Here is a 19360-nt window from a genome sequence, read left to right as displayed (position 1 = left end):
ATGAATTAGACAAAGATATCAAATGCAGCTCACCTGCTAAAAATGGTTCTACACTAGCCATTCCGTTCCAAACTCAGATCAAGTGTTCACAGATTTCTTTTTCAGAACAGTCCAGATAACACATTAGTCATGGACACATGAACAAGGGTCACTAACAACTTGTCTATTGCAAGGAAGTCACAGTTTACCAAACAATTAACAATTGTGATGGAGTCATTGCTTTAGCCTTGAAAATGTTTAAAGAAATTAAAAAAAGAAAAACAAAACAAAAAAACACAACCCAATTCATAAAAAAAGCAGGGAGTTTTCAACTATGTATTTTAATCAAGTATAAATGGTTCCAAGCATTAAATAATGTTTAAAAGACAAACTTTCTGGTTTAAACTGACTATTTCTGATTTTGAGCCAGGCACTCACTGAAGCCAAGAAAGTTTTCTTGATTATTTCTTCTTCTGTTTCCTGTCTTCACTGTTCCTGAATTCCAAAAGCAAGTCATCCAATAACTGATTACCAACCACATTAATACTCAGTTTTACCATCCTTTTGAAATAACTTTTACACCAGCTTACTACCAGTGGAACCTTCTCAGAAAAACTATTCTTCCCACTCAGCATTTCAAAATTAGTTTAAATGGGCCACTTTTCTACAGACAGCAAATTAAACCACTTAACTTACTGAAAAGGAGTGGAACTGTTTCAAAAAAATAGTTGAGAACATCTGAAAAGGCAACTGGGACAACCATGCACATAAATAAGGAACACACAATTCCATTTAAATTATGAAGACATTTTCTTTAATTTATCTAAACATTTCACATTCATGAAGTCAATTTCAGAGCAAATCTAAGCTCATCATATTAAATTTAAAAATATTACAGTATTTACAAACTTGCTGATATAAATACAAATATTGTGCTGTTTTCTTTTCAATACCTGCCAATAAAAAAGGCAGATCAGTCTTGTCTCTCTGAAGATCCTCATTCCTTCTTTAACACAATGAGGAGCCCTAAGGGGAATGTGCCTCACCCTAAATGTTCCACCCTCACAGCTTTAGACCCTCAACATTCTTCTTCAGGTTCAGCAGTTCCTTTTCCTGCCTTCTTTTCTCCAGTTTGAAGGCTAATTTGTTAGCTTTCTTCTCTACTCTCCGTTCCTGGACAAGAATACATTCATGTTATTCAAATCTTCAAACTGATTCAGACCAACTTTACAAAAGAAAATTCACATGACCTCCCTCCCTACCACCAGCTCTCTGTAAATCTCACGTCTGAGCAAAGTCCTTTACCTTCCGCTCTTCCTTTATAGCTTGCTTTCTTGCTCTTTTATCTTCTTTGCTTTCATTTTTAGAGCGTGGCTGGGTTGACACCTTGGGCAGATCACTGTCATTAATCATCTGCATTCGTTCAATTTGCTTTGCTGTGAATCCTTTCTGAGGTAAGACATTGAGAGGTATTCCTGTCTTAGAAGATATTCGGATTTGTTTGGGCTGAAATAAAGATAGAATGGCTTAGGGTTATTTCCCATTCCTATTAAAAAAATAGCTCTTATGATACACTGTTGTTGCTTTTCCTAATGGTGTGGGGAGCCACTAGAGATAAAGCTGATGTGAGAAAATAATTAGTACACTTCCTTTCCTGCACTGCGTATTTCGAACAGCTCAGGACATTAGCACTTACCTTTGGTTCATACTTAATAAGCTGTGGATGGTTGTATAAATTTGAGTATGTACCTAAAAAAAAAAAAGTCACATATTAATAAGTAGACTTTCAGTTCACCAAAACATTACTGAGTACTTACTATATTCCCAGCTTTAGTGTTTTCATAGTTTAAACTAACACTGGAGTCTCTCTTATAAATGTTTTCATATTTCTTATAACAAATATTTATTTCCCCAATTATTTTCACAAAGTATATACTTTTTCAAAAGGCTGATGTACTTAATACTTAATAGTAAAATGGACACTAAGATACTTACTACAAATGGATTCACAATCCCACTTCTCCTTGACTTCTTCAAGAACTACAGTGACAATTTCCTCCTCTTCAGACCCATCAAGTTCATTCATGGGCAAGTCTTGATCCTCGAAGGGTTCAAGAGTACTCAGTTTTACACAACTTGTGGTTAAGTTTTAAAAAATGAAGATAGGAAGAGAAAAAAGAACACCACCCATGTTACTGTATGTTACTCAACCTGCACGTAAAGAGCTAGGAAACAACAGCAATTTTTAAAAACCCACACACTCAGGTGTCCTGCTTCTCATTTCCTGTCACAATTAGCTTTGTCTCTCTGCCTCTCGCTTCCAGCAGGTTCTGGCTGTTCATTCTGCTGACAGGAAGGAAAAACCTATCTGTGTCTTTGCAAGGATATAACACATTGCACATAAAAGAGCTTTTCTAAAACATAATCTTTTTCAAAGCCTCAAAAAGCATTAGCCCATCTGTCCCTCCGAAGGATTCAAATAATTCACTCCAAGTATGCAGCTCTTACCCTGCTGCAGGATCTGCGTGATAGTGATCATCAAACATCAGACCTCTCTAGTAGATGTAAACACCTCATTAGTTTCTCAGAGAAATCATTTAATGTGGGTGCTGATTCACCAAACATTTGGCTGGAAAGTTCTACTAATCCGGCTGGAAAGATACACTCTTGTCTTTAAGCCATAAATACCTACTCCTCAGACGCCTGGCATTTCAGGAAGATAAAGAATGCATACATGAAGTCAAATAATTCTTTAGCCAAAGAGGCTAGAGGCACCATCTCATTCTCATTCTCAAGTGGAATGTGACCTTGTACACTTCCCACTCTCACCCTCAGTTATTGATCATTACTCTTGGACAAGTTACAGAGAACGTGGTTCTCAGTATGTTCCTATCCACTGTTATGTTCAGTTTCAGAACTCTTAATATGAAAATGGGAGCCAAAGGTTATGGAAAATGTACCATCTTAATTTGGATTCTGACGAGGTGATTTTCAATTCACGCGCACAATCACTTTATTTGAAAATGAAAAAAGCAGGTAAACAAGGAAAAGTCACCATACTTCTCTGCCTTCTCTTTATAGTAGTCATTCAAAACTTCCTCTAAGCGACTGCTGTCTACTTGAATGGAACCTTCCAATTCAGCATTATCCAGAGCTCCAATTTCATCATCATCATATTGCTCATAAAACTTGAATATAAAGAGAGAAGATACCATGAAAATAAAATGTATTCAGTAAGAATACAGCACTTAAAGGTTATCCTACACAACATAAGCACCACCATGATCACAACTACATTGAAAATATTATCAGGACTCAGTAGCGTAACAATATGATGTCGAAGAGGTTCTACCCAGCACTTTTAAAACTGTATGTCGGTTGCCATTTAACATGACAATGAAGACAGTTACTCCATTGAGCTTGGAGAGCAAAATGCTAGGCAGAAATCTTTACTCAGAATATTTTACAGATACTTTCAAATTCATTCATTATGCAAACTAATGTACGTTTCTTTTTTTCAGACGTTTACTGTATTATTCAATGATGTTCACACTACCAGGCTTTGTAAGAGTAAGCAGGGTGATGTAACTCTTGAAACAAGGTTATTTATGCTAACAGTTTGCTTATTTCTTTGAGAGAAGAGGGAAACTAGTACTTAGTGAAATGCAGCAAAGTTAGAACCTTTGTCTTAGGAAGCCATCCATCTGTCCGTCCGTCCGTCCATCCATCCATCCATCCATCCATCCATCCATTCATCCATCCTTTACTGAACAGTTCAAAGTTTAAACTCCACATGCCAGATACCACTTTAGGCCTTGGGATGTATCAGTGAACAAAAACATACACACAAAAATGGGGGAAAATGGCATTTCTTTTATGCTTAGTCCAATGCTTAATCTCAGGAACTGTGACTGAAGAGGTCTGGAATCAAAATGTCACCAGTCTAAGAGCAAAATCAGGAGGTTTGATAAGCCATCTTTTGACCTATCTGCATTCTTTCCAGAAGTAAAATTAGGGTGGTTTTATGGTCTGTTTCAATAAAAGTTAGTGGTGTTTCTCATGCTAAAAGTTCTAGCTTTAGGTTCCAATGTTCCAATGTCATATATAATTTACTAAGAACTAGTATTAAAAGACCCTTGATTGGGACCTTACCTTCTCAAACCTTTCATCATGTAGGGTCAGCTGTTCATTTCTCCTCATAACTGAGGATGTCATAGAATACTCAGTAAAGCGACTTTTCGTTTCCTCTTCCCAGAACAAGTGATTTTCTAGAGCCCCTGGAATTTTCCCAGGGGTAGACACTTCCTCATCTGAGAATGAGCCTGCAGAGTCATAGTCATTGTCATCACTGCATTCTTCCTTCTCATTGTCCACATCTGCCCACTCACTGCCATTTTCCGCCTCTGATTTCCTAAAGTCAGAGTCATAAATTAACTGTCAAAACAACTTGATAAAAAACAGAACCCGATGCCTTTACACAGTAAAATCTGAGGGTGTTTCAGGAAGGATTATTGTTTAGGGAGAACGGCTGTGCTGCTTGACCAGTCGGGTCTGGCACGGTTGTAAAAGTAATGAACTAGCAATCAGGCAACTTGGACTTTAGCCCCACCTACTGATGGCTTGTATCTCACATTGTCTGCTGAAACACAGAATTCTCAGATTCAAGTCCTGAAGGTCTCTTTCAGCTGTAGTTCTATGGTTGTTATCCTATTAAAGCAGCAGCAGTCAGGTCATCCTGCTTTGAAACAAAGCAAACATACCGCACACCCATTCCCTCTTCCTCTTCTGTTGGCTTATTGGCCTGAAGAATAAAATCATCTTCAAGCAGATTAGCTGGATCATCGAAGTCAAAATCATCATCAAGGGCTGCGACAATGTCAGGATCAAAATCCAGCCGAGGCCCTAGATGAAAAATAAAAATTAAGTAATAACTCCCAAGAAAGCATCATTCCTTCATTTAACTAACATAATCTGAGTACCTATTATATGCCAGAGTATAAAAGAATGATTAAGAACTCCTAGTCAGTTAGTCTAGTGAGGGAAAGAGATGGATGACTGCAAATAAAATAAAATAAAAAGAGGGGGGTGAGGGGGGAAACCCTTCCATTACAGATCTACAATATTAAACTGCCTAGTAAGCAAATTCAAAGCTTTGACCTGCAGGAAAAAACTGGACTTTACCTTGTCTTTTCAGACTGAGATTTTAGTAAATCCCAACCTGTTTCTTCAGCTAGGTAAACCACTACAGAGTTCAAGGAGAAGTTTCAAGTCCAAACCTGTAAACACATAGCTTCCAACACCCTCACATGATGGCTCCTGCTTGGTTCTCCAGCCTCAGTTCCTAGTAATCCTGACCTTTCACTCCAGGCATGCCAAGTGTGTGTAGTTTCCTCTATTCACGTTGTCCTGCTTTTGCTCACAGTTGTCTGTATGGAATACCCTCTCTTTCCCATCCCACTCGCCTTCATCTGCTTAACTTAGCCCTAAGAAATCAACTTGGACATGCTTTCCCCTAGGAAAACTCCCCCAGGCTTGTTCGGTGCGTCATGATCTACCTATTTGTATTGTAATGGTAATTACCCATTTATTATCTATCTTTCCCAATTTATGGTAAATTCCCTGTGGTCCAGGATTATGCTATTCTGGTTTAACCCAAGACCCTGTCAAACAGTGGCAACTCAAAAACCTGTAGAATGAATTAATAAATGAATGCTATATGGCAAGTCTACTCAATAAGGGTTGGGGGACTGTGTGAAAAAGTGAGGGGATTAAGAAGTACAAATTGGTAGCTACAGAATAGTCACGGAGTTGTGAAGTACAGCATAGGGAATACAGTAAATAATACTGTAATATCTATGTATGGTGTCAGATGGGTACTAGATTTTTCAAGGTGATCACTAAGTTATATAATGCCCAATCACTGAGTTATACACTTGAAACTAGTATCATATTGCATGTCAACTGTACTTGGAAAATAAAAAATTTAAGGCAAAAAAAAAGTTATCACAAAAAAATTCTGTAACTTCGTATGTTAACAATATAGTCTTATTGTGATAATCATTTCACTATATCAAATTATGTTGTATACCTGAAACTAATGTAATATGTCAATTATATCTTCATCTATAATAATAAAAGCATAATATGCTAATTAGACCAGACAGCCAAACGACTTTCTGGACGAAGCCGGGGCTGCGAGCACTGAGACCCCTGACATGAATTTCATGTTATTGGGCCTCTAATCTCTCTATATAAAAGCCTAATATGCAAATTGTCCCCACAGGAGTGCGCCTGGAGACCGAATGCTCGCTATAACGTGTGCTGACTACTACGGGGCGGCGTGGAATGAAGGAAGGCCCCGATTGGCCCTGATCGCCGGCCAGGCCTAGGTACCCTATACATGCACGAATTTCGTGACCCAGGCCTCTAGTAAAATATATTAACCATTGGAAAAAAATTAAAGCAATTTAACAAAAGAAAATAAACACTACTTCTGTGTTTGTTCTAAAATACGTTGGTACTGCAAAAAAAACCCCAACAAACAAACATAATTTTTTGGTGTATGTGAAATAGATGGATAAATGGGACTTCTATATAAAACTAGAGGCCCAGTGCATGAAATTCGTGCACGGGTAGAGTTCCTATGCCTGCCCAGCGATAAGGGCCAATTGAACCTTCTGGCTGCTGGTGGAGGCCTCCCTTCCCCAGCTGCCAGACAGGGCCTCCCTTCCCTGGCTGGTCAGCACACATCACAGCGAGCAATCAAACTCCTGAAAGGACAATTTGCATATTAGGCTCATATATATATATATATATATATATATATGTATGTGTGTATACACACGCATACACACACACATCCATATGCTTGGGAAAACGTTTTTTCTTTTAATCCTCACCTCAGGACATGTTTTTGTTATTTGTTTGGTTTTAAATCCTCACCTGAGGATATGCTTATTGATTTTAGAGAGAGAGAGGTAAAGAGAAAGAAATATCAAACTGTTGCCTCCCATATGCACCCTGACCGGGGATTGAACACAAAACCTAGGTATGTACCCTGACCAGGAATCAAACCCGCAACCTTTTTTGGTGTACGGGACGGCACTCTAACCAAGCCACACCCGGTCAAGGCCTGGGAGAACTTTTAAAAGCTAACATGAAGTATTCCCAAGATTACACTATATGTATGTAAGGCTAATTGAATATTATTGTTTCCTTTGTAAGAGGTTTGGTCAAGGTTAAAAGTCCCCCACCTGATCATGAAAAATAATCTTCCCACTTTCCTCTCTAAGTAGGAACTTCAAAGACTAAGAATTTGATGACAATAAAAGAAAAGAGGGCACATCCCCAGGTGGGGGTGTACAGGAGGCAGCTGATGGATGTTTCTCTCTCATGGATGTTTCTAACTCTCTATCCCTCTCCCTTTCTCTCTGTAAAAAAAATCAATAAAATATATTTAAAAAAAATGCTAATCACACTCATCCCTTCCTAATGATCTCTCATCTGAATTCAGACACATCTCAATTTTTTCAACACTTTATCAGGAACAAAACTCTGAATTATTACTATATGAAGTTTCTTTTTGTAAAACACAGCTCCACTGAAAGGGCAAAGAAATTAAACACACCTGAAACAGGAGCTGCTTTATTTAACAATCCAACATCTTCCTCAAACTCTGATGCAAACACTGATGAAGGCAACTTAATTCCAGTGGTCTTGAAAAAAGAAATTACACAATGGTTAGATTTATTCAACAATACTTCTGGAACTACTTTACTGGGTTGAAAAGTGTTCTCCCAAAATTCATGTTCACCTGGAAGCTCAGAATGTGACCTTACATAGAAACAGGATCCTTGCAAATGTAATCAGTTAAGAGGAGGTGATAATGGAGCATGGTGGACCCAAGACCAATGACTGGTATGTCCTTACAAGAAGCCATGTGAACACAGGAAGACACACAGGGGAGAATGCCATGTGAAGATGGAGAATGCTGGAGTGACGCATCCACAAGCCAAGGAACACTAAGGATTGCCAGCAACCACCAGAAGCAAGGAGACAGTCAGGGAACAGATTCTTTCTGAGCCCCCAAGAAGGAACCAACCCTGCGGAAAGCTTGATTTCAGACTTCTGGCCTCTACAACTGTGAGAGAATAAATTTCTACCGTCTTAAGCCACCTCATGGTAATGTGACAACAGTCCTAGGAAACTAATACAATCACATTCTGAATTCTCTCACTTGTGCTCGTTATACATTTTAAACATGTATATTCCACCATCAGCTCCAAAGCAACTTCCCTGCAATACTTCACAAAACTTTCTCTAGTATACTATTCCATTTAATCCTCACAACCCCTTGAGGAATGTTTTAGTGAGGTTCTGTGATCCACAATATTACCTCGTGTCCCTTCCTCTGATTGGAATCTTCCTTCCTCTCTTCAATGGAACACGCCCATTAGTGGCTAGCTCAGTTCCTTCTACCTCCACGAAGCCCTTCTTGATTATTGTCCTAGAACTTCCCACTGCTGTGGACTCCCCTCTCTTCACACACCATACAATCTACTTCAATGTGTGCTGGCACATATTTTCTGACTAGTCCTTATGCTTTAGTTTCACCTTTTCAACCAAACAGTTAATAATGTGAGGGTCACCAGCACATGTTATCAGTCCATGTACCTCACCACCTACTCTGTCCTGGGCTGAGCCACAGGCATGAAGCTGAGATGTACATTCTCACTGGCTCACAGACAGCATGCTGCACTGAAAGCCACAGAAGAGCATGAGCAAAGGCCACATACAGTAGTGCATACCTAGCAAGCTATTATGGCTTCCAAAGTGAGTTTCTCTATGGCATAAACTTGGGAAAATATCTGGTATTCTGCTATAGAGTCCTTTTAATTTATTTTAGTTTTTCTACTGATTTCAGAGAGAGGAAGGGAAAGAAAGAAACATCTATTTGTCGTTCCATGTATTTATGCATTCATTGGTTGCTTCTTGTATGTGCCCTGACTGGGGATCACACCTGCAACCTTGGTGTATCAGGACGTGCTCTATCCAACTAATCTATCCGTTCAGAGATAGAGTCCTTTTCTTTTTAACAAACAGACTTACTATATATAGTTCACATACTATACAATTCACCCACTTAAAATGTATAATGTAATGATTTTTTTTGTATATTACATTATTATTTTGTAAAATTGTGGTAAAATATATATGTGGTAAAAGATACTTTGTAATTATTAATCCTTGAAATTTAAGGGTTTAGAAGGGAGGATCACCTTGTTTTTAGTGAATTTACTTTTGGAGATGCTTCTAAATATTGAGAAACAAAGAGTATACACAATTAGAGTTTAGATAGTGATTAAAAAGAGGAATGGAATTCTTTTTGTTGATTGTAGTAGTTCCTAAATACAGGGGTGGGCAAAAGTAGGTTAAATTACCAACCAACATTACCTAAAAGATAAATCATAAGGATACAAAATGATAACAACAAATAATACAATAATAAATACTACTACAAAAATATACTCTTTGAGTACTCAGAACTGTAAACCTATTTTTGCCCACCCTGCTTTCTACCATGGCAGCACCTGCTTTCCTTCACGTGAAAATTAGGGGCTACTCAAGAAGTACTAATTTTTGTACTGCCTTTCTGCACTGCCTTACTTTGTTTTTTAGGGTTTATTAAAGATTTCTGGTTTATTTAATTTTGGTGGCTTGTTACAAATTTCTTTAAGGTTAAAAAAGCTCATGGGACTCATCTACATTTTTGTATTGTGCTACAGAAAGCCAATGGCAATTTTGTCTTTAAAGATAATGCATTCATCTTTATAAACATCATTGAAGTATCCATTTAAGGGCCTTATTCTGTTAAAAGTGAAATAAGCCAGTCAGAGAAAGACAAATACCGTATAATGTCACTTACATGGGGAAGCTAATGAACAAAATAAACTGATGAACAAAACAGAAACCGAGGCATGGATACATGTAACAGACTGACAGATGTCAGGGAGGGAGAATGAATGAAAGATGAAGGGATTAGCCAAAAAACATATACACATAAGACACAGACAACAGTGTGATATCAGCAAGAGGGAAAGGCAGGTGGTAACTAGGTGGAGATGGGCAAAGGGGATGGGGGAATGGGGATAGAGACTTTGCTTGGGGAGATGGGTGCATGATGCAGAAAAAGGAACTTAAATTGGCAGCACTAATCCTATATAATAAAAGGGTAATATGCAAATTGACACTAATGGCAGAATGACCAGAATGACCACTCGACCAGTCACTATGAGGTGCACTGACCACCTCTTGGCCGGCAGGCTCCCATCCCCCGATGGCAAACGGGGAACCAGGGGTGGGTGGCGGGGGATGCAGGCGGCGCCAGGCCAAGGCCCCCGCCCCACCAGTCGCCCCCCACACAGAGGGTGACTTGTGGCAGGGGCGGGAGCGGCTGACCTCTTGGTCCTCTCTATTTTTCCCTGCCCCAGTCGGCAGGCTTGGACGAATGGGGAACTGGGGGATGGCAGCAGGGGAAGATGGCCCTGATCGCAGGCCAGGCCTAGGGACCATACCCACGCACGGATTTCATGTGCCAGGCCTCTAGTTTCATATAAATACTAGTGGCCCGGTGCATGAAATTCGTGCATGGGAGGTATGTCCCTCAGCCCGGCCTGCACCCTCTCCAATCTCAAACATCCCTCTCACAATTTGGGACTGCTGGCTCCTAACCGCTTCTGCCTGCCAGCCTGATTGGCCCTAACTGTTCCCCTGCTGGCTTGATTGCCCCTAACTACTTCTGCCTCAGCCCCGCACTCAGGACCCGGGCTTCCCTCCCTCTGGATGGCCACAGGCACCTGGGACCCGGGCCAGCTTTGCCCAGGCCGGCTGAAGCTGCAGGGGACGGTGGGCAGATGGCTCTGCCCAGGACTGCGGGGCGGGCGGCTTCTCTGTCTCCCGGGACTGCGGGATGGGCGGCTTCTCCGTCTCTCAGGCTGCCCAGGACCACCGGCAGGCGGCTTCGCCCGGGCCTGGCTTTGTCAGGAAGGACGTGTGGATGGTCATCGGGAAGACGTCCGGTCTAATTAGCATATTACCCTTTTATTAGTATAGATAGATCATGGTGTGTTTTTTCTCGCCATCATTAACCATACTAACTGTTGCTTATGTATTAAAGTTCTATTCCTGCTAAGTCTAGAAGCAGCCTCAGAATCCTTCTCACCATTCACCTTAAGTCTGATGTTTAGTCAATCAGAATTAATACCTGAGGTGAAGCCTCTTACTGCAGATGTATCCCAGAATGCATGGCATCCTCTCTGCTTTCTGATCCAGCTAATAATTCATTGCCTCAATCATGCTGATTGAGGTCATTTTTCCCCTTTCAGTTTCTAGTAGTAGAATACCATTTACTGCCTAGGAAGCAAAATTGACTGTCTCGATGTAGATCGCAAAATTAACATATTTTTCTCATCAATAAAATTTCATTCTTTCAGCATGAGTAGAGTAATTTTGTCAACAACGTATTGCGGTATTAAGTTTATAACAAATTGAGTGGATTATTGTTTCAGGTGCTGTGCTGTCATACACAGATTTCATTTTATCTTTGCAACAACTCTATGCAGTAGGCACTATAATTACACAGATCCATGAGCCATGCCCTTTAACCATTATTCTCCACTCAGTATTGTGCGGGAGCCTGCTCTTACTGGCTCACAAATTTTCAGGAATTTGCAAGCTGGTTATTAAACATGGTCATTATTAAAAATTAAATTATATAATCTTAAAAGTGAATAAACTACATTAAAACCAAAGGTAATACATACTCTAAATTCATCACTCAATTATTTACTACACTTTACTGTTCTGACTCTTGACATTATTTATATATTTTGGGTCTTTCTGGTGGAATAGTGTATTACTGCACATTTCTCCTCAGCTCTGCATTTCGTGGCATCACATTAGTAGCCGAAATCAGCCACGGATGGAGAATTTATGCCACAGAAACTGGCCGATACTACAAATCAGGGTTTTGTTTTCTTTGAGAGCCAGTAGTTAAATATTTACCAGCACAACACTGACCACATTGGTGGCGGTGGTCTTGTCAGAATGTGTTATATTATGCAGATGAAAATATATTTAAACAGACTTGATACAGATATTTTCAAACATGGAATAATTGTCCCTGTCAACTATTTTAGTTGTTTCTTATCTTCACTGATTGTCATCATTGCAAAGTTTTCAGTCCCCACATGGATTGCTGGATATAATATGTCTTGCCCTGTCCCTGTCCCCTCCTTTCTAGCCTTTGTTACCTTAAGGACCTAGTTTTCCGTTTATATGTTTAAGTACCAACCTTACCTGCTTAAAAATGTAAGCTTTTAACATTGCTCTCTCTGTTCCCTATCCTTCAGATGAAAAGTGGAGTTGGGTCAGGGCAGCAGAGAGAAATTTAGAAGGGGAATATTGGAATAATGACTGCAGTGGGAGAAGAGGGAACCTATCTCCCAGGCCACAGGCACTGGTGCCCGGACCAGAGGCGGGCAGCTTCTCCGTCTCCCCCAGGACGCGGTGCGAGCGGCTACTCCGGCTGGCTGTGGCCCAGGACCGCAGGGCAGGCAGCTTCTCCTTCTCCGGGCTGCAGCCAGCGGGAGCGGGTGCGGGGACCTAGAGGTGCTCTATGCACCTCCTGGTGACCGGTTGCACACGCAGCCCCGCCCAGCCTGTTGAATGTTCGTTACTGTGACACAGTAACGGACAATTTGCATATTACATATATATATATATATATATATATATATATATATATATATATATATATATATATATATAGATGTGCTCTCACTTGCACTTAAACAATGAAGTATTAAAGTGCTATCTAACATGACCACATCTATCAAAAGTTCTAACCCTGTCAAAGACTGTCACTTTTAATAACTGCCACCAAAGAACAGGCCACCTACTCTCGCCTGATTGTACATGTGTACACACAACACTTTCAGTGAGAAAATGGCCTGCTCCATTTCTTGCCCAAACTTATATGGATATAACACTTGTTTTTTTCACTCACCCCCACACACTCTTTCTCACACTTAAATTGTAGAAAAGGCTTACTGAAATTACTGAAGTTTCTTCGTTTTCATTTCTCCTACTGGGTACACTGACTGTACTTGTGGGAATCAGCTCTGAGGGCCCAGATGGTTCCTTCAGATGCTGCAGGTAGTCATAGTCGTCATCGAAGAACACTCCATACTTCCTCTGTTCTGCTCGTCTCTCTTCATCATTTTTCTAGGATAATAAACAAAATGGAACTACTGCCTCTTCCAAAATTAAGGCACAGGAACCTTCCAAAGAGCACAGCTTTCAGAACAGGAGGCAGATGGCACATGGACACTTTGGTTGACAGGAATGAGACAATGAATAATGAATTCTTGACAAATTTAGGAAACACAGAGCTTCCAAGGTATTGTGTCATATAAAATTAAAATGGAATGAACCAATTCCTTTCAGTAGATATTTCTGTGCAATAATCCAAGCCAAGAAACACACACACACACAGCAATTTGTTTTATCACAGAGTAGGGGCCTTGAAAGATTAAGTATAATTTCTTGTATTTATACACAAAGAAACTTTTCAACACACAAGACAAATGGGCTTTACTTAATAGCTAAATAGGCCCAATGTTCCCCAACACTTCCTTTCACATTACCCATGCTTAACAAATATACTGATTGATAATTAGCAAATCGACCCTTTAAAAGCTCCCTGGCGTTTTCTAAAGCTGACTTATGAGTTTCAAAGTTTTGCATTTCATGAGATGAGTGACCAGGAGGCAAAATGCAGTTCGTGGTTCTGAAACGAAAGGATCTTAGGGCGAGCAGCGATTGAGCTTTCGGTTGTGCCCTAAGTAACATCATGCAGTATTGTCGCTGATGGCTTTGTAAATATTTATCATTACTCAGGATGTGCTCACTGAAACATCCCAAATAAAGGTGATCCATCCTCTCAATCAAAATGAATATGCACGAAGTAAAAATCCGCACATTTACTGAAAATCAAGTCACAGATTTTGCTTCCCTGAAGATCAGTTATCTGAAAATAGCCGCTGGCTAAGATAATTTAAAAGCACTGACAGTCCACCTAACAAACTCATTGGCTAAAGAACAGCACCTACTTTCTGTGCAGGCAACAGAACCCTCTGGGGTGCAGTCTCATCTGCTGCTAAGGGATCTCGTTGGCTCCGATGGACCAGGTGGAAAGACACAGCCTTCTTCTTTTCTATGAAGGGCTTTTTCTTCCTGTGAGGCTTCGGAGAGCAGAATCAGAACATGCCATTAAAACAGAACCAAAACACCCGTGACTTTTGTATCACAGTCCGCGCGGGCATCTTGGGTAAGTTATGTGAAGGACCAACAGGTTTTTGAAACCTACGCTTCTAGGGCAGGCAACAAAATCTATACTTACCTTCCTCTAATACACAGTAGTCGGCACCTACTCTGTAGGCAGACCTTGTTATGGGCACTGGGGATACAGCAATGGGGAAGTCAGACAAGCCCCCATTCTTCTCAAGCAAATTATCAAGAAAAATGATTTCGGGTAAAGAGAATAAAAAGACAGCGTTGTGCAAAATGACTGACGAGTGACGTTGGCCTGGGTGCCCAGAGAAGGTCCCCGACAGGTTGAACCAGGGCAATGAGCCTGCCACAAGGAAACCCGGGGAAGGCAGCTGCAAGTGGGGTACACACTTCCTGTATCAACTACTATGTGAAAACACGGCACAAGAGCCGAAGTTTAGTGAGATTCATCACTCCGTTCTCCAAGTTTATTCCACTACCCAAACTTGATTTTTGTAAACTAAGTAAGTATCATCCCAGCTAAATAGGCCGCCTTGCTTTGGGACGAACCCTGGGCTCTCCCACAAGTTCCTTCCCCCAGAGCAAACTGATGGGCGGACACCCCCTCCCCGCCTGACCCCGTGCGACACAGGGTGGGGCCCTTGGGGGTAAGGGAAGCCATTCTCTTAATGTCCATTCTCCAGGGAGGCGCTTGGCCGTGGGAGACCCACTGTAAACCGCCAAGTTATGCCCCAGGTGGTGAGGGTGACCCAGACCGGGCCCTGCGCCGCGAGCCGCCTCCCCGCAGCTTCGGACCAGCCCTCCCTGCCCCAGGCCGCAGTGGCCACCAGCCCGGAGGGTCCCAGCCGCGCTTCCGCAAACCCAGAGCGCCACGCCCCCCAGGCCACCGAGCTCGCCCACCATGTTGCGGTCGCCAGGCGCTCACACCAAAGAGCGGCGACTCCACCTCCAGGTCCTGCGGGACGGGACACGCTGCGTCCGGGACGCCGCAAGGGCCGGCTCACCGCGGCGTCTTCAGGCCCCGCCGCACGTGCAAACTCGGGGCCCGGACAGGAAGTCCTGCACCAGCCGTGGAATCGGACCAATCGCCGGAGAGCTGAAGTCTCGCGGCCGGGCTCACTCCGTCCCAAAAACCGCGAGAAGCTCTAGGGAGGTGGGCTGTTCCCGCCCCCTGGGGGCGGGGCTATTGCGGCCTGAAGTGAGTCCGCGCGGGGGGGAGGAGTCGCAGGCGCCTCTAAGGCGGCGAGGCGCGAAAGGGTTTGGGAGAACTTGTTTGTACAGTGCCCTGTGCTGAGAATACAGGCGAGGACTCCAGCATCTCCATTGACAGTTGTATTCCCTGCCCATTTCCAACCGTGAAAAACAAAATAAAACAAAAAACCGTGTACTCGGAAGGTGCCCACCATCCCCAGACCCGAAGTTTCAAGTTTCCTCTCTGGCGCGGAGTCAGTTGCCTTAGCAACAGCGGGTCCTGGGCCTGGTATTCCAGGCTGCACCAGGCTTCCTCAGGTCTTTTCACCATTTAATAAACTGCGTTAACATGTTCAGTTAACCAACCCCCAAGACTTGACAGTAGAGGCATTTGGATTAATAAAATATATTCATAATCTTTCGGGTATTGGCACACCTTAAAGTGGAAACATTAGTCCATTGTCTTCCAAGTCCTTCACCGGTTTTGACTTGGTTTAAGCAAATAGGCTGGAAGCACATTCCAGGAGGATTTCAGGAAGGTGCCCGAGCACTCTAGGAGTTTTTCCTGGGCCAAAGGGGGTGGTGAGGCATTCAGAGTTTTAGTAGCAGCTCTTTGCACAAATTTGAGTTTTTCTCCTCCAATTTCCAGTCTTTCCAATGTCTGAGTTATCTTGGATTGCGTCTTTATGTCCTATTACCATTGTAAGTGTTAATGGAATATTATTCTTGGATTACAATAAAAATTATAGAAACAAGTTAGTACCACTAACTTGTCTTGAGAAAATGCTTTGTAACAGGAATAATATGTAACACACTTTCATGTGCCAGATATTCATTATAATTAAGCTTCATGAGGGCAGGTTTAATTTTGGTTTGATCTGTTTTATTGACTACTTTTTCTATTTTCAGGACCTAGAATAGTGCCTGGCATACATAATCAATAAAATCTATTTGTTTAAATGAATTGACGTTCTGGTACTTTACCTGAATTTTTTTATGATTTCCTTACCACAGGACTACAAGAGAGGAGCTATTATCTTTATTATTTTACAAATACTAAAACTCAGGCATAGGAAGTTAACTCTCTCAAGGTCACACAAGCTAGTCAAATGCCAGAGCAGGGATTTACACTCAAGTCTAACTAAAGACTGGCCACTTAACCACACTGCTTATTTTTTATTTTTTTTTAGTAATATTCTGTTTTACGTATATATGCCTAATATCAACACTAAACACACTATGCTATGCCCTTTGTATTCATTATATCACTCAATTACTTTGATTAGCTTGTAAAGAACAGTTAGGTAACTCTAAACCTATCTTATAGATGTACAGTCTGGGGTTCAGAGAATTGAAGTGACTTGCCTAAGGTCACACAGGAAGTGGGAGAGCCTGAATGTGTAGCACATCCGTCTGGCTCAGAAGGGCCACACTCTTAGGTAAATCCTTATTATTTTCATCTGTTTTAAAACCATTCTGCAGTAACCTACTTGAAGGCAAGGATTTTTGTCTTGCCAACTTTACTTCCCCAAGGCATAGTATAGTAAGGACTCAATAATAATTAGTTCAGCCCTAACCGGTTTGGCTCAGTGGTTAGAGCATTGGCCTGTGGACTGAAAGATCCCAGGTTTGATTCCGGTCAAGGGCATGTACCTTGGTTGCGGGCACATCCCCAGTAGGAAGTGTGCAGGAGGCAGCTGATAGATGTTTCTCTTTCATCAATGTTTCTAACTCTCTGTCCCTCTCCCTTCCTCTCTGTAAAAAATCAATAAAATATATTTAAAAATAATCCTATCTAATAATAGAGTAACATGTAAATTACCATCACTCCGCTACGCCCACGATTGGGTGGCGGGAGGCTGGGGGGCAGGACTTGGGGTGGCCTATCAGGCCATTGAGAGGCACAGATCTGCTGCCACTGAGGGGGGCTCCCGCCCCCTGTGCCTCCCGCCCGTACCCTGTGCCTCTCAACAGCCAGATCCACGGCCGCTGAGGGGGCCTGCCGCGGACACCCAGCTGCGCCTCTCAACGGCAGGGTAGCCAGGTGTCCGCGGCAGCCCCCCTCAGCGGCCGTTGAGAGGCGCAGGGGGCGGGACTCCCGCCCCCTGCGCCTCTCAACAGCAGGGTGGCCCCCTCAGCGGCCGCGGACCATCAAAAGTGGGGGAGCTGGGTGCCTGTCTGCTCCAGCACCAGGCCTTTCAGAAGCCTCCGCCGAGCCGGAGGCTTCTGAAAGGCCTGGTGCACCAGCGGACAGGCACCCAGCTCCACCGCGAAAAGCGAAAGCGTGTAGGGGACCCTACACGTGCATGATTCAATCATGCACTGGGCCTCTAGTAATAATAATAATTAGTTCAAAGCACTTTATATACATTTACTCATTATTATTATTACCCTTTTATTATATGGGTTAGAGATCCAAGGAACAGAAAGTCAAGTGACTTTTGCACAAGGCAATGAAGCCAAAATGGGAACCCAGGTGTAGCTAGAGAATCACACGCTTAACCATTACAATATACCTTATTTTAAAAATCCAACACATATGGGGAGCTTACAGGTGTCAGAGATTGTTCTGGGTTCTGTATATATAATAGCTCATTTAATATTTTTTGAATACAATATCTAGCACAATGCATTCATTACAATGATTAGAAACAAAACTCGTCTTCACACAATGCTATTTCCTGCCATTAAAATGTTATTTCCTACCACTGAAATCACCCAGAACTGAAATATTATAGCGATGATGATAAATCCAAACTATACTTCTACTTTCTTATTATGTTCTAATTAATAGTATGTATTTCAAAATAATTAAACAGAATTTCTAGCTTAGCTTGGGCTTTGAAATGTTATTTTTTCCATCTGAAATCAGCTTGCCTATTGCTATTGTGTTTATCATCTTAGCCTCGATTACATCACATTTAGTGGGGGTTCTCCATTAGCATCACTCACAGACCCCAAGGCATCAGGAAACCAGTGTACCCCCAGAAGAGCAAATTTGCTACACTCTGAAGCAGCAACTTCAGGAATTATAAATTACTTGCTTGACAATATTAACAGAGCTTATGGAGGTACTTAATTTATCAAAAGGGGAGGTGCATCAAGATGGATGTAACAGATGGTCACTGTATCACTGTTTGTGATAGAGAAATAAATGGAAATTCTATTAGTAAGGGATTAATGTAAAGAAAACACATTTATGCTGCGGTCAATTGTGAAGCTGTTCTAAGGAAGATTGATATGGACAAAAAGCAGGTTGAAAAAGAAGCAAGTTGCAGAACACCATAGTAGATGGCATTTTTTTTTTTTTGGTTAAAAAGTAATAATAGGAAAACATTTTACACAGAAATATCATAGTGCACGCATAGAAAAATATCTAAATGACTATGTACCAAACTGCCCACAGCAATTATCCATGAGGAGCTGGGATTGCAGAAAACTTTCCATTTCTAATTGAGATGTTTCTTCATTGTTTACATGTCTGCAGTGACCATTTGAAGTATTTCATTTGTATAAAAAAAGTAGATATTTAAATATAAAAACAAAAGAGGGGGCGGGTTAGATACTAATATAATCTGCTTCAATAACTATTGTTAAAGGATATTCTTTAAAATGGTAAGATCCTGACATATATATTCAAGATTTTATTTAACTTATCATTAGGAGGGAACTGGTAAGATGTTTCAATTAGTTCAGAAGGCAATCCCCAAAGATCAGAAACATTTTCAGAGCAAGCATATTGAAAAGAATGGACAAAATTGGCTTTTCCTGGTGACGTAGGAAGACAATTGAACCTCCACTGCACAGAATTTATGTACATGTCTAGAGACAAGAATTA

The 19360-nt window shown here is 41.5% G+C and overlaps 1 protein-coding gene across 1 annotated transcript; it reads right to left on the bottom strand.

Moving 5' to 3' along the window:
• Window positions 1-366: 366 nt before the first annotated feature.
• Window positions 367-15406, bottom strand: LTV1 (LTV1 ribosome biogenesis factor). Its single transcript, XM_079780410.1, has 11 exons — window positions 15232-15406; window positions 14151-14282; window positions 13090-13263; window positions 7607-7694; window positions 4740-4881; window positions 4132-4390; window positions 3040-3167; window positions 1975-2114; window positions 1676-1728; window positions 1285-1485; window positions 367-1152 (listed from the first exon to the last, which is right to left on the bottom strand). The coding sequence occupies exons 1-11, from the start codon at window positions 15232-15234 to the stop codon at window positions 1042-1044; spliced, it is 1431 nt and encodes a 476-aa protein (XP_079636536.1). The 5' UTR covers window positions 15235-15406; the 3' UTR covers window positions 367-1041.
• Between the last annotated feature and the right edge of the window lie 3954 nt (window positions 15407-19360).

Source organism: Cnephaeus nilssonii (assembly GCF_951640355.1).
Source record: "Cnephaeus nilssonii genome assembly, chromosome: 9".
Taxonomy (NCBI): domain Eukaryota; kingdom Metazoa; phylum Chordata; class Mammalia; order Chiroptera; family Vespertilionidae; genus Cnephaeus; species Cnephaeus nilssonii.
The sequence above is the reverse complement of the archived record's forward strand: the minus strand, read 5'-3'. Positions and strand labels throughout refer to the sequence as shown.